A 12,151-nucleotide genomic window follows, 5' to 3' on the forward strand; every position below is an offset into this window, starting at 1 on the left:
TTAGCATGGGGGAGGAGTCTGACTTTGCGCCTGCGGTATGTTTGCTTCTTTTTTTTCCTAGCCCGACAGAAATTCCTGTCGCCTAGTGGAGCCCCGTCACTGCGGTCGCACCCTCCCTTCTTGCCGCAACGGGAGAAAAGAGTCACAGTTGCGCCTTCCTCTCGGCCGGGTGTTGATCATCAACCACCCCGGCACGACTGTTCGCCGTCGTATCCTCGATCTTCAAGGCCTGTCACGTTGTCGCAGACCTTCGGCGAGAAGACTACCTTCAACCTCGAACCCACGCTACCACAACCCAACCACATTTGCGCAATCCCTTCAACCCATGTTCCTTCGATCAGCCCTTCCTGTTACCTTACTCCATGACCTTTACACAAACCACCTGGCACGATGTCTATGCTGCTGCCTCCCATATCGCTGTCGAAGCAAGGCTCTTCGCTACCAAAGCCGGCGGCTTCTCAGACAACCCCTCGACCAAATACTGATCCGTCGCAGAAGCCCAAGGCTAAGGCCGCCGCCGCCAAGAAGGCGCCAGCGAAGAAACTGACGCAAACCACACTGAAGACGAAGGCCGCACCCAAGAAGCGGGCAAAGCCCGAGTCCGACGACGACGACGATGGCGCATCCACTTTCTCCAACACACCCCCTAGCGCGAAGAAGCTTAAAAAAGCTCCCGCTGCCAAGAAGTCCAACGGGAACCCTCTCGCGGAAATCGAAAACGACAGCATGATGATCGACGACGAGGAGCCCGTCTCGGGACCCAAGTCCAAGAAGACGGCCACCGATACCTACCAGAAGCTCACCCAGCTCGAGCACATCATCAAGCGTCCCGATACCTACATTGGATCCGTGGAGCCGACAGAGCAACCCATGTGGGTTTTCAACAAAGAGACGAAGCTCATGGAGTATCGCAAGGTTACGTTCGTCCCTGGTCTGTACAAGATATTTGACGAAATTCTCGTCAACGCTGCCGACAACAAGCAGCGAGATGCCACCATGACCTACATGAAGATATCCGTCGACCGCGAGGCTGGAGAGATCACCGTTGAGAACAACGGTAAGGGTATCCCGGTCGAGATCCACGGCAAGGAGAAGATTTACATCCCTGAGATGATCTTCGGTCACCTCCTTACTGGTTCCAACTACGATGACGACGAGAAGAAGACTGTTGGTGGTCGTAACGGTTACGGTGCAAAGCTTTGCAACGTCTTCAGTGAGCAGTTCACCCTCGAGTGTCAAGACTCCAACAGCGGTAAGAGATACAAGCAAATCTGGACCGACAACATGAGCAAGTGCGGCAAGGCAAAGATCACCAGCAGCAAGACTAGCGACTTTGTTCGCGTCACCTTCAAGCCTGACTTCAAGCGGTTCAGCATGACTGGCATTGACGACGATCTCGAGGCTCTGATCTACCGCCGCGTCTACGACATGGCTGGTACCGTTCGGGGCATCAAGGTGCACATGAACGGCACCCACATCAAGCTTGCCTTCAAGGGCTACTGCGAGATGTATGCCAAGGCTATCGCGAAGGAACGCGGTGCCGAGGAGGGCGTCGAGCCCAAGGTCGTCGTTGAGGTTGACAAGACTGACGCTCATCCCAGATGGGAGATTGCCTTCACTGTGTCAGACGGCTCGTTCCAGCAGGTCTCGTTTGTCAACTCCATCGCCACTACATCCGGTGGAACACACGTCAACTATATTGCCGACCAGATCACGGGCTCACTGCTCAAGACCCTCGACAAGAAAAAGAAGGGCCACGCTCTCAAGCAGAACCACATTCGCAATCACATCTTCATCTTTGTGAACTGTCTTGTCAACAACCCCGCGTTCACTTCCCAAACGAAGGAGCAGATGACCACCAAGGTCAGCCAGTTTGGTAGCAAGTGTGCCTTGACTGAGGAATTCCTAAAGAAGATCGCCAAATCAGACGCCATCCAGAACATCATCGACTTCGCCGAGAAGAAGGCCGACAAGATGATGGCCAAGAGCGACGGAAACAAGCGATCTCGCATCAGCAACTCGAAACTAGTTGATGCCAACTTGGCTGGCACCCGCCATGGCCATGAATGCACACTCATTCTCACGGAAGGTGACTCTGCCAAGAGTTTGGCTGTTGCCGGCCGTGCAATTCTCGACCCCGACCGCATTGGAGTTTTCCCCCTTCGTGGTAAGATGCTGAACGTCCGTGATGCATCCATCGACCAGATCACGAAGAACCAGGAAATCCAGAACATCAAGCAGTTCCTCGGTCTGAAGCACAAGCAGACCTACACCGACACAAAGAGTCTACGATATGGCCATCTGATGATCATGGCCGATCAGGATCACGACGGTTCTCATATCAAGGGTCTTCTCATCAACTTCTTGCAGGTCCAGTACCCATCCTTGCTGCAAATCCCCGACTTCTTCCGGGAGTTCATCACTCCTATCGTGAAGGTCTGGCAAGGACCCAACCCCAAGAAGCCGGTTCGCCTCAAGTCTTTCTTCACCCAGCCTCAGTACGAAGAGTGGAAGGAAGGCCACAGGAGCGAGCTGTCCAGGTGGCACTACAAGTACTTCAAGGGTCTGGGTACCAGTTCGAACGAGGACGCCCAGGTCTACTTTACCAACCTCGATGACCATCTCAAGGAGTTCGACACGATGAAGCCGGATGAGGTCGAGCTCTTCGACCTGGCTTTCTCCAAGAAAAAGGCAGACGCTAGAAAGGAATGGCTCGGTAACTTTGTGCCCGGTACTTTCCTCGACCACTCGACCAAGTCCATTACCTACACGGACTTCGTCAACAAGGAACTTATCCTTTTCTCTATGGCTGATAACATGCGATCCATCCCTTCCGTCGTCGATGGATTGAAGCCCGGTCAGCGTAAGGTCATTTACGCCTGTTTCAAGAGGAACTTGGTCAAGGATCAGAAGGTTGTTGAATTGGCTGGTTACATTTCCGAGCAGACCTCGTACCACCACGGTGAAGTCTCTCTCCAGCAGACCATCATTGGTCTTGCTCAGAACTTCGTGGGCTCCAACAACATCAACTGCTTGGAGCCCTCCGGAAACTTCGGTTCTCGTCTTGCCGGTGGTTCGGATGCTGCCAGTCCTCGTTACATTCATACGAGACTGTCTCCCTTCGCCAGAAAGATCTTCTCTGCCCTCGATGAGCCCAACTTGGAGCCCCAGTACGAGGACGGAAAGAGAATCGAGCCCAAGGTCTATGCGCCGATCCTTCCCATGATTCTGTGCAACGGTGCCGATGGTATTGGTACTGGTTGGAGTACCTCCATCCCCAACTACCACCCGATCGACATCGTCAACAACCTCAAGAGGCGCATGGGCCGCCTCGATGCCTCAAACCCAGAGGACGCTGCGTTCCAGCCCATGATGCCGTGGTTCCGTGGCTGGAAGGGTACTCCCGAGCAGTCCGAGAAGGACCGTTACAAGTTCAACGGTATCTGTGAGCTCGACGAGAGAACAGGTGAAGTCATTGTTACCGAACTCCCCATCCGCATGTGGACAGATGACTTCAAGGCGAAGCTTGAAGAGGTCATCAGCGGCACTAAGGGCCCGGTTTGGATCAAGGATTACAAGGAATTCAACGACCACAAGAACGTTCACTTCGTCATTCAGATGGATGACAAGCACTCCAAGGACGTCTTGGCGGATGGTCTCATGGAGCGGTTCAAGCTTAGCAAGCAGATCGCGACCTCAAACTTGGTTGCCTTTGACACTCGGGGCCAGATTCGCAAGTACGAAAAGGTCGAGGACATTCTGGAGGAGTTCTACAACTACCGTTTGGAGATGTACGCTCAGCGCAAGAAGCACTGGCTCGGTGTATACCACTCGGACTTCAGAAAGCTCTCTGAGCAGGCCCGTTTCATCAGGGAGATTATCGACGGCAAGCTTATCGTGGCCAAGAAGAAGAAGCAGGTCCTCGTTGAGGAGCTTGCCAAGCGCAAGTACGAGGCTTTCCCCAGGAACAAGGACAAGAACGTCAAGAAGAAGTCCACCGACGAAGACATGGAGGGCAATGATGAGGATGAGGAGGACAACGACGAACAGACCAACGGTTACGACTACCTGCTTTCTGTTGGTGCCCCTTGACCTGACGCTTAAATCTAAATACTGACCGACTCAATTAGATGCCCATCTGGTCTCTGACCTATGAGCGCCTCGAGAAACTGCAGAGACAGATCGAGAACAAGAAGGCCGAGCATGACGCCCTGCTCGCTCTGAGCGAGAAGGACCTCTGGATCAAGGACCTCGATGATTTCGTGGCCGAGTGGGAGAACCAGATGGCCTTGGACGCCGAAATCCAGACCAATATCCGCAGACTCGGTAGGCGTGTGTCGAAGAAGATTGGCGCTGGTAAGGGCCGCAAGGCCAAGAAGGACGACGATGACTACGCGCCTGCCGAGAAGAAGCGTGCTGGCGCCAAGGCTAAGGCTGCTCCCAAGGTAACGGAGAAGGCAGCTGAGAGGTTTGCCGCCATGTTTGAGAAGGCAAAGGTGAAGCCCAAGAAGGAGGATGCTGAGTCCGACGCCTTCTCGGACGACGACTTTGCTGCTCTTGGTCGCAAGGGCTCTGCCAAGCCAACGGCTCCTACTGAAACCACCCGCCCGAGGGCGGCGGCAACTAAGAAGAAGCCCATCTATACCTTGAGCGAGTCCGATGACGATGAGGACTTTGCCAGCCTGGACAAGAAGAGCGCTTCAGTTCCAGTCGAGTCCGCGACCGAAGACAATTCCTCACAAAGCCACAAACCTGTGGCGGCCAAGAAACCTTCACCTCGGGTGGAAGAGTTGGAAAGCGACGACGACTTCGAGAATTTGGGAAGCAAGAAGAGCTCCAGTGTGAAGCCCGAAACGAAGCCCGCAGCAAAACCTGCCGCAAAGCTTGCATCAGTCGAGCCTGAAACCAAGGGCAATACTTCTCGTACGCAGCGGGCTGCTTCCACGAAGAAGTACGTCCTCGACGAGTCGTCTGAGCTGTCTGAAGACAACTTCCAAAGCGTCGAGGAGAAGAGCGCTTCTCCTGAGCCGGCACCCGCGAAGCCCTCAGCTAACGGCAGGGGCCAACGAGCTGCCGCGACCAAAAAGTCCAAGTACATCCTGGACGACGAGTCAGAGTCTGAAGCAAACGACAGCCAGATCGGAGACATTGGCGCTCTGGTTCGGGGCATCGGCGCGCCAAAGGCAGAGACGGAGAAGGGCCGGCTTAGTCTGTTCGCCATGAACCGACCTGACGGACGCGACTCGACTCTGCCCAAGATCAAGACCAAGGCGTCAAGAAACTTCGATGACGATAGCATCGATGACACCAACTACGAAATGCTTGCTCGTTCGTCTCCTCACAAGACGTTCACCAAGGGCGATGACATCGACAGCTTCTTGAGCGACGACGGTGCCCCTGCTGCCAAGGCTTCCAAGGCATCCACGTCCAAGGAGGCCAAGTCTGCCCCTGCCGCCGCTGCTGCACCTGCGAAGAAGGGTCGTGGCCGCCCTGCGGGAACGAAGAACAAGGCCAAGGATGCCGAAGCAGCACCCGCGCCCAAGGCCAAGCCCAAGGCGAAGGCTGCCTCCAAGCCGACCACGCTCTCTCCTGCTGCCAAGGCATACGCCGCGAAGAAGGCGACCAAGCGTGTCTTGAGCGACGACGAGGACGACGACGTTGAGATGGAAGAGCCCGAGTCTCCGCCTCGGCCGGCTGCTAGAGGCAGACCAGGACGAGCGGCTGCGGCCAAGGCGAAGGCTAAGCCTACCTATGTCATCGACGATGATAGCGAAATGGATGTTGACGAGCCGGAGAGTGATGACCCGTTCGACATGGACAGTGATTAAGGGAAAAGGGGAAGGGTTTTAGTTACGCGCGAGAGCGTGTGTGTGCTTTGTGTGTACACGGGATAGTATCGACGAACGGGGATCACGGCGGGTGGTTTCACGAAAGGGCATACAGCACTGCCGCTTTCTCTTTTATTATTTTTAGTATTTTGCTCTTGCTCTCTGGGAAACATCTCAATCCCTTCTGCTCTATTTCGGGCCTCGATGGCCTGTGGCTTGCTAGTATACCTATATCGTGTTCCCAAACGGGGAGGAAGCAAGGGTCCACCATGGAATTATTCAAAACCTCAAATCTTTCGCTTTCCACTCCAGCGTGATTTCTCGGTGTCTCGCAACGCGTCGCTGGCCATGGACCTTGCAAGATGGCGCTGGCCGTGTGGTGGCTTTCACATCTTGACATCTCTGGGGACAGACAGCAGGACAAGCTGGCTTGGTCCCGAGATGCATTAGGTCGTTAGAGCCAGTTGGATATTCGATATTGGAGCGGTCACAACCTAGCATCACATCACGCATGCGCCATGGCAGACTGTCGTTGCCAAGCCACAACGCTCCGACGCATCTGACCAACTGGCAGTCTCGAAACCTGCACGCCACCCAACATCACGAAGCGAGTGTGAAATGAACGGCCGGGTGTAGAAATGACTCGTTTCTTTGCGTCCCCTAGACAATCTGATGATCCCCCTTTCGCCAAAGCCGTGTGCCATGAAGAGAGAACTAAAATGAAAGCCAATACACTACATGCGTACACGATAATTCGTTCCACGTCCGTTGCCTCCGCTTGGAGACACCTTCTGATATTATCCTTTTCGTTGCTGACTATGTGCAACTAAAACTCCTTGCCAGAACCCACCCGCAAACCCGACGACGCCAACAAAGTCGTAGAGAGAAAGGTGGTGCGCGTGATCTCGTTCATGTTCGTCATGAGTCGTTCCGTTGTCGTCGAGCTAGCGGGCATAAAATGTATGCTGACTAGCCCTGTGTACACTCAGAAAACCAACCGAACAAGACATTTAGGAGGCGACCATGGGGGTCTTCTCCTCGGCCTCCGGGACAACCGGCTCGGACTGGAAGTCAGCCTTGGGAGGAGCCGGGAAGTCCTGCTCCTCGACGGAGGGGCGGACGTCGGCAGGAGCCTGAGACTGAGGAGCGGGGGAGCGAGCAGCCTCGGGGGAGGCGGAGCGGCGGCCGAGCAGCTGCTGGGCCTTGGCAGTGTAGTCACCCATGTACTGCTTGGTGATGTTGGTGGCCTCGGCGGTGTGCTTGCTGGCGACAGTGCGGAACTGGCTCGTCTGCTGGTTGATCACCTCGCCGGCGCGGTTGAGCTGGGCGTCGATGAGCTCCTGGTTGGAGGTGTACAGGAGGGGAACCATGAAGAGAGCAGTGGTGGCGATCAGGGAAAGACCCCAGAAGGGGACGATCTTGACAAGGTAGTAGGCGATGAAGGCACCGATGAAGGCCTGCGACGCAAAAGTTGTGTCAGCCGCGATGATGTCAATTATTGTGGAGATTGTCACGCGAGCAACTTACAGCAGCAGAAGCACCAACGTTCTCGGCGAAGACGATGCGCTGAGCCTCAATCACGAAGAAGTTGACAAGCTCGTGAACGTCTCCGATGGCGGCATCGAGCGTCTCTCTGGGGATGACGTAGTAACGTCTGGGGCGGAGCTGGGTAGCGAGGCCGTTGTTGAGGACGAGCTTGCCGGCGAGCTCGGCAAGGACGGTGGTGCCAAGCACCATCCAAGTGAGCTTCAAGCTGTATCGCAGAACATCGAGGTAACGGGCAGCAAAGATGAGGGTGACAATGGAGCTGTAGGCAATGGCCGAAGCACCTGTGGCTGGCTGTCAGTCGGGATTCGGGGAAGAGCGGGAATCCGAGCTATCACGTACGAGGGTTGTTCCACGAGATAAGCTCGAAGAAGAAGGAGTGGTAGTGAGTCAAGGGCTGGCCGGTGGCGGCGGGGGTAGAGGGCGTTCTGCGAGCGGCGGCGAGGTTGCCGAGCTCGTTGGTAGTCTTTGCAGACTGGTCCTTGACACTCTGGGCGACGGGTCCTGAAAGGAAGAAATCTGGTCAGTACGTGGTGATGCGCCACAAAGACGTCATACGGGGTCGGATAAAACAAAAACAACATACCGTTGGAAACCTGCTCGAAGGCAGCGGTAGCGTCTGGGAGGAAATTGTTAGCTCATCGTCGTTGCTCGAGGTGAGGATTGGAGCTTGAAACACTGTTCGCGCAAGTTAGCCGGAGGTTCCTGAGGGAGCGAGATCTGTGACGCGGGAGTCGCGGGATCTCTGGGCTGGCGGCGACTACGTACCTTACTCTCCTTGGTGGCCTGGATGTAGGTGTTGCCGTTGGCAGAGGGAGCCGTGGTGGGCGCGTCCGGGAAGTCAGACATTGTGAAAGATCGCGACGAGGATTTGCTGCGATGTGTGTTTGTGTGTGTGTGTGTGTGTGTGTGTGTGTCGGTGTTGTATTTGGGAGGAGAGAAAGAAGTTGCGGTCGGGGGAAGTGGTGTCGTGTGATACCGGGACCAGCTCGAAAGCTAGGGGTGTTTCAAGAAATCGGAGCTTGCGTGGGGTTGGAGAGATGTTTTGGTTTTTGGGGTAGGAAGCAGCAGGTAGCAGTGGCTGAAGCTGGGAGACGTTCTTAAGATAAAAGGACGGGAGGGATGTTGTAGGACGAGAGATGGCCAGGTGTTTGGATTTTGTGACGATAATGTTCAGGTCTGGAAGCTCAGGCAGAGAGGAGAGATAAAACCAAAAGAGGTGTGGGTGCGGGTAGAGGTTTTGGTAGCAGGTGGAAGGCAAGGGAAAAAAGGCAAGGGGAAAAAAAAGACTTTGTGTGTGTGTGTGTGTGTGGTGCGGCGGCGACGGCGGTACTTGCTTTGGGCGTCCGACTGGGAGCGCTGGGTGATGCAAATGAAGATCCAAAAGAAAGGAGCAGGAGCACCGCAGAGCCCACCGGGGGCCGTCCGTGCCAACGCCAGGCCGGGGCCAGGCCAGACCAGACCAGTAGAACAGAGCAGAGCAGAGCAGAGCAAAGCAAGGCAAAGCAAAACAACACCACAGTCCATTGCAGTCCCCGTCGTCCCCTCTGGGATGAAGCAGTGACGCTCTTGTCTCCCAAACAGGGCCTCCCAGCCGGCGATGGCTCCACGTAGTATCCGTACTGATGCCGTGACCATGGTGGCTTGCACCATTCAGGAGCTTGTCTCCCTTCGATATTTTCCCCCTTTCGTCAGTCAGTCTCCCTATCTCTCTCTCTCTCTCTCTTGCGCGCTCATTGCCTCATCGCATCCTTGCTACCTGATGGTCTGCCCTCACCTAACCCTTACCTCACCAGCCCAACAAGCCTGGCTAGACCTGGGCTGTCCTCACTCTTTGCTCTTGATCCCCATCCATATGCACGCCAATCTTACTGGGGTAGGTAGGTACTGCAGCAAACACCCACGCACCAATGACTGCAGTGGTGGAGCACACACTGGACAGAGGAACGCGAGGAAGAGAGAGAGAGAGGGGCCCCTGTTCGGGCTGTGGCTAGTGCGCGGGCCAGCTTGTTTGCGAACTGATGACGCAAAAGCTATGCCACAGCAACCAATCGCCTGGTACCCGTCGACTACCTCGACTGCCTCTGCCGCGAGGACGTCGCCTCGCCCAATGACGATGTATTGCGTCGGTCTAGCCAGACGGCCCCCCGTCTTTGGCGTCATCCCACCGTAGCTGCGTGCTAGGTATTCGTCGCCGCTAGCTATGCCGCCGGCATGTGACGTCCTTTGCATTTCATCCCCTCTCCCTCTCTCTCGGCCCAACAGGCGACCACGGCTGCGGCAAAAAAAAAAGGACCCAGAATCGTTATTCACCATATCATCATGGAAGTGGCTGAAGCGACAGGGGGGCACGCGGAGGAGCTCAGAATCCTGGAAATCCTGAAACCATGGCATTTCGCCGATAGGTATCTGATGCTGTCGTCTTCGTTGGTCTCCCCTTTCTTGCCTCCCCGTTCCAAACGGGCTCGCGTGTCCTCAAACACCCTTATCCATCCGGTAACCCAACGCATCATCCGTACGCAGTAGGCAGACGCCGCGACGCCACCGCATCCTCCTGCCAATGGCCATGCTGTCCCGTTCTGCTGCCTCCACCTGCTGTCGCGCCCGTGATACATTGCCCAAAGGGGTGGAAAGAGGGACAGCGCAGTGGTCGGAGAGACAGGGCTGGTCCTAGCTTTCCGAGCTACGCCGTAGGCCTAGCGCACACTGCAGATTATGGCCCGTCCACTTTAGCCCCTCCTCCTCCTTAGCAACGCGCCGTCACAACTCCCACGATATCACCCTGGCCTCGAAGCACCATTACGACCAGCGCTCGCCCTTATCCGTTGCCGGGCTTCTCATCTTCGAAACCCGGCATACCCCAAGAAGCTATATCCTTCAACTCACTGCCAGCGCATCACTCTACGCTTTAGCGCAGCTCGCCCATGGCGTCCCGGGCCCTAGGTAACCAACTCATCGGCCGTTGCGAGGGAGCTGCGGCCATCGGACGAACCATGCCAAGCATCTCTCTTCTGCCCACGGACACGCCAGTCATCGACAACATGGCGAGCTGTATAGTTCTGCCATTGTAGTCTCGTCCACGCCGCCAAACGCCGCCGCGTCCATCCGAGCATCCGGCCCGCCCATCAAAAGGCGGGCGCGGACCGGACGGAGGCCCCGGGGGCTCTCCCACTGTTCTCAACCCCGCGGGAGCACGTGCCCCAACCTCTCCCTCCTGCCACGGCGGCACGACACACACGTGCACAAGCGCCGTCCGCCCTCCGTGACATCTGACATCTCGGGATGGAAGCAGAGAGCATCAGGACGCCAGCTCCAACGGGACGGGGCGCGGTCCAGCCTGACTGACGGTGAAGTGTCATTTGCCATGCACACGTGCACCCCGGAGCGGTTGGTCATCATGGCCTTCTCAGACTTCAACCGAACCCCCCTTGACAGGGTTTCCAGAATCCTGCGACCATCTCGGCCACACGGCACCACCAACAGACTGGACTCCCCGTTTCCCTCCCGTTAATGTTACTCAAAACAAAAAAAAATCCCCATCTCGTGTGTGACACAGCAACCGCGTCAAGTGTCAAGAGGCGCAGATGGGAGAAGAGGCTCTTCAATTAAACACCTCTCACCAATATCGAAATATTTTTCTTTCATCTCGAAAAAACCCACTCTTACCATGGCAACGAGTCCAGCGACAACATCGCCAGACCGGCACCATCCCAGTTCTCGCGTGGAGATGCCTCCAGTAGGCGCCACACCTTTTTTTTCTTTTTTTTTTTTTGGTCCTCAGCTCTGCTCTGCTCTGCTCAGCTCAAACTTTCACATGCAAATAGCGAACCTTGACCCTTTTTGAGTTTAGCTCCCCCCACCCCGCCGCCGCGCACCCTCGTCCATTCTCGCAGGCCATTCACCTTTCGCATGGCACCGCCACAAGGAGGGGCGGGCGGGTTTGGGGGTCTAAACATGGGACGCAGAGGCCAGGGCGCCAAGCAGCTGGATGGGGTCCTCCTCGGCCCAAAACTGCACCGGATGTAACGTCAACGTTGATGAGAAAGAGTGATCCACGATGCTTCCCGAACGGGCGACCGAAAAAGGGGCTTACAGGCCGCACGCACTGGCAGCGGCCCATTGATGTCGTCAAAGGCTCTGGAAGCCATCTTGAATTAGTTCGTCACTAATTGCGGATGCGAACAAAAGTCAAGCACGTTCAAGCTCTGGAGCGTTCGTTCATTATCATATCGATGGGCCCGGTGTGACCAGCATGTCTTGTCATGTCTTCAATTCTTTCACGTCAAAAAAACCCCTACTCGTGGTGTTCTTGTAGTGTCTGTCTGTACTTCTACTTCGTCTGCCCCGAAGGGGTAAGAGCTCTGGTCCATCTGCCTACCAGACAGGAAACAACAAACAGAACCGACGGACATTAAATTCCTAGTCATCAAGGGTCGGGGACGGAGACCTTCCGTCTCGCTGGGGGGGTGGTGGGAGTCGTGTTTCATCAACTCCGACGCCATGTTGTATGTGTGAATGGAAGAATAAAAACGAGTAAACAGTCTAGAATGCCAATGCAAGGGGGGTCTGTGTTTGAAGAAAAAAGGAAGAGAAAAAGAATGCTCCCCCCAACGTGGTGAGCTTACCCAGCTTCCACGGATGCAAAATGACTCGGTCTACTCTCACTCAAATGGCGAATGAGAAGACAGTCTAGCGAGCAGACAGGCCTGGTACCCGTTGCCATAAGAAAAGAAGAAAAGAAAACCACAATGCAAGATGCTCTAGATGCTCCGAATGCT

General features: G+C 55.6%; 3 protein-coding genes across 3 annotated transcripts; 2 read left to right on the top strand and 1 right to left on the bottom strand.

Annotated features, from left to right (window-relative positions):
* Nucleotides 1-390: 390 nt before the first annotated feature.
* On the top strand, nucleotides 391-4,092 carry ColSpa_05806 (DNA topoisomerase 2; the record flags this gene model as incomplete). Its single annotated transcript, XM_049272018.1, has 1 exon — nucleotides 391-4,092. The coding sequence occupies one exon, from the start codon at nucleotides 391-393 to the stop codon at nucleotides 4,090-4,092; it is 3,702 nt and encodes a 1,233-aa protein (XP_049127975.1).
* Nucleotides 4,093-4,130: 38 nt separating this feature from the next.
* ColSpa_05807 (DNA topoisomerase 2) lies at nucleotides 4,131-5,828 on the top strand (the record flags this gene model as incomplete). The annotated part of the gene is made up of 1 exon (XM_049272019.1): nucleotides 4,131-5,828. The coding sequence occupies one exon, from the start codon at nucleotides 4,131-4,133 to the stop codon at nucleotides 5,826-5,828; it is 1,698 nt and encodes a 565-aa protein (XP_049127976.1).
* Nucleotides 5,829-6,838: 1,010 nt separating this feature from the next.
* On the bottom strand, nucleotides 6,839-8,222 carry ColSpa_05808 (retinol dehydrogenase 11; the record flags this gene model as incomplete). The annotated part of the gene is made up of 5 exons (XM_049272020.1): nucleotides 6,839-7,285; nucleotides 7,356-7,657; nucleotides 7,716-7,877; nucleotides 7,960-7,992; nucleotides 8,147-8,222. 5 exons carry the CDS (start codon nucleotides 8,220-8,222, stop codon nucleotides 6,839-6,841), a joined length of 1,020 nt encoding a protein of 339 aa, XP_049127977.1.
* Nucleotides 8,223-12,151: the final 3,929 nt, after the last annotated feature.

This window comes from Colletotrichum spaethianum (assembly GCF_022836535.1).
Source record: "Colletotrichum spaethianum MAFF 239500 DNA, contig13, whole genome shotgun sequence".
NCBI classification, from domain to species: Eukaryota; Fungi; Ascomycota; class Sordariomycetes; order Glomerellales; family Glomerellaceae; genus Colletotrichum; species Colletotrichum spaethianum.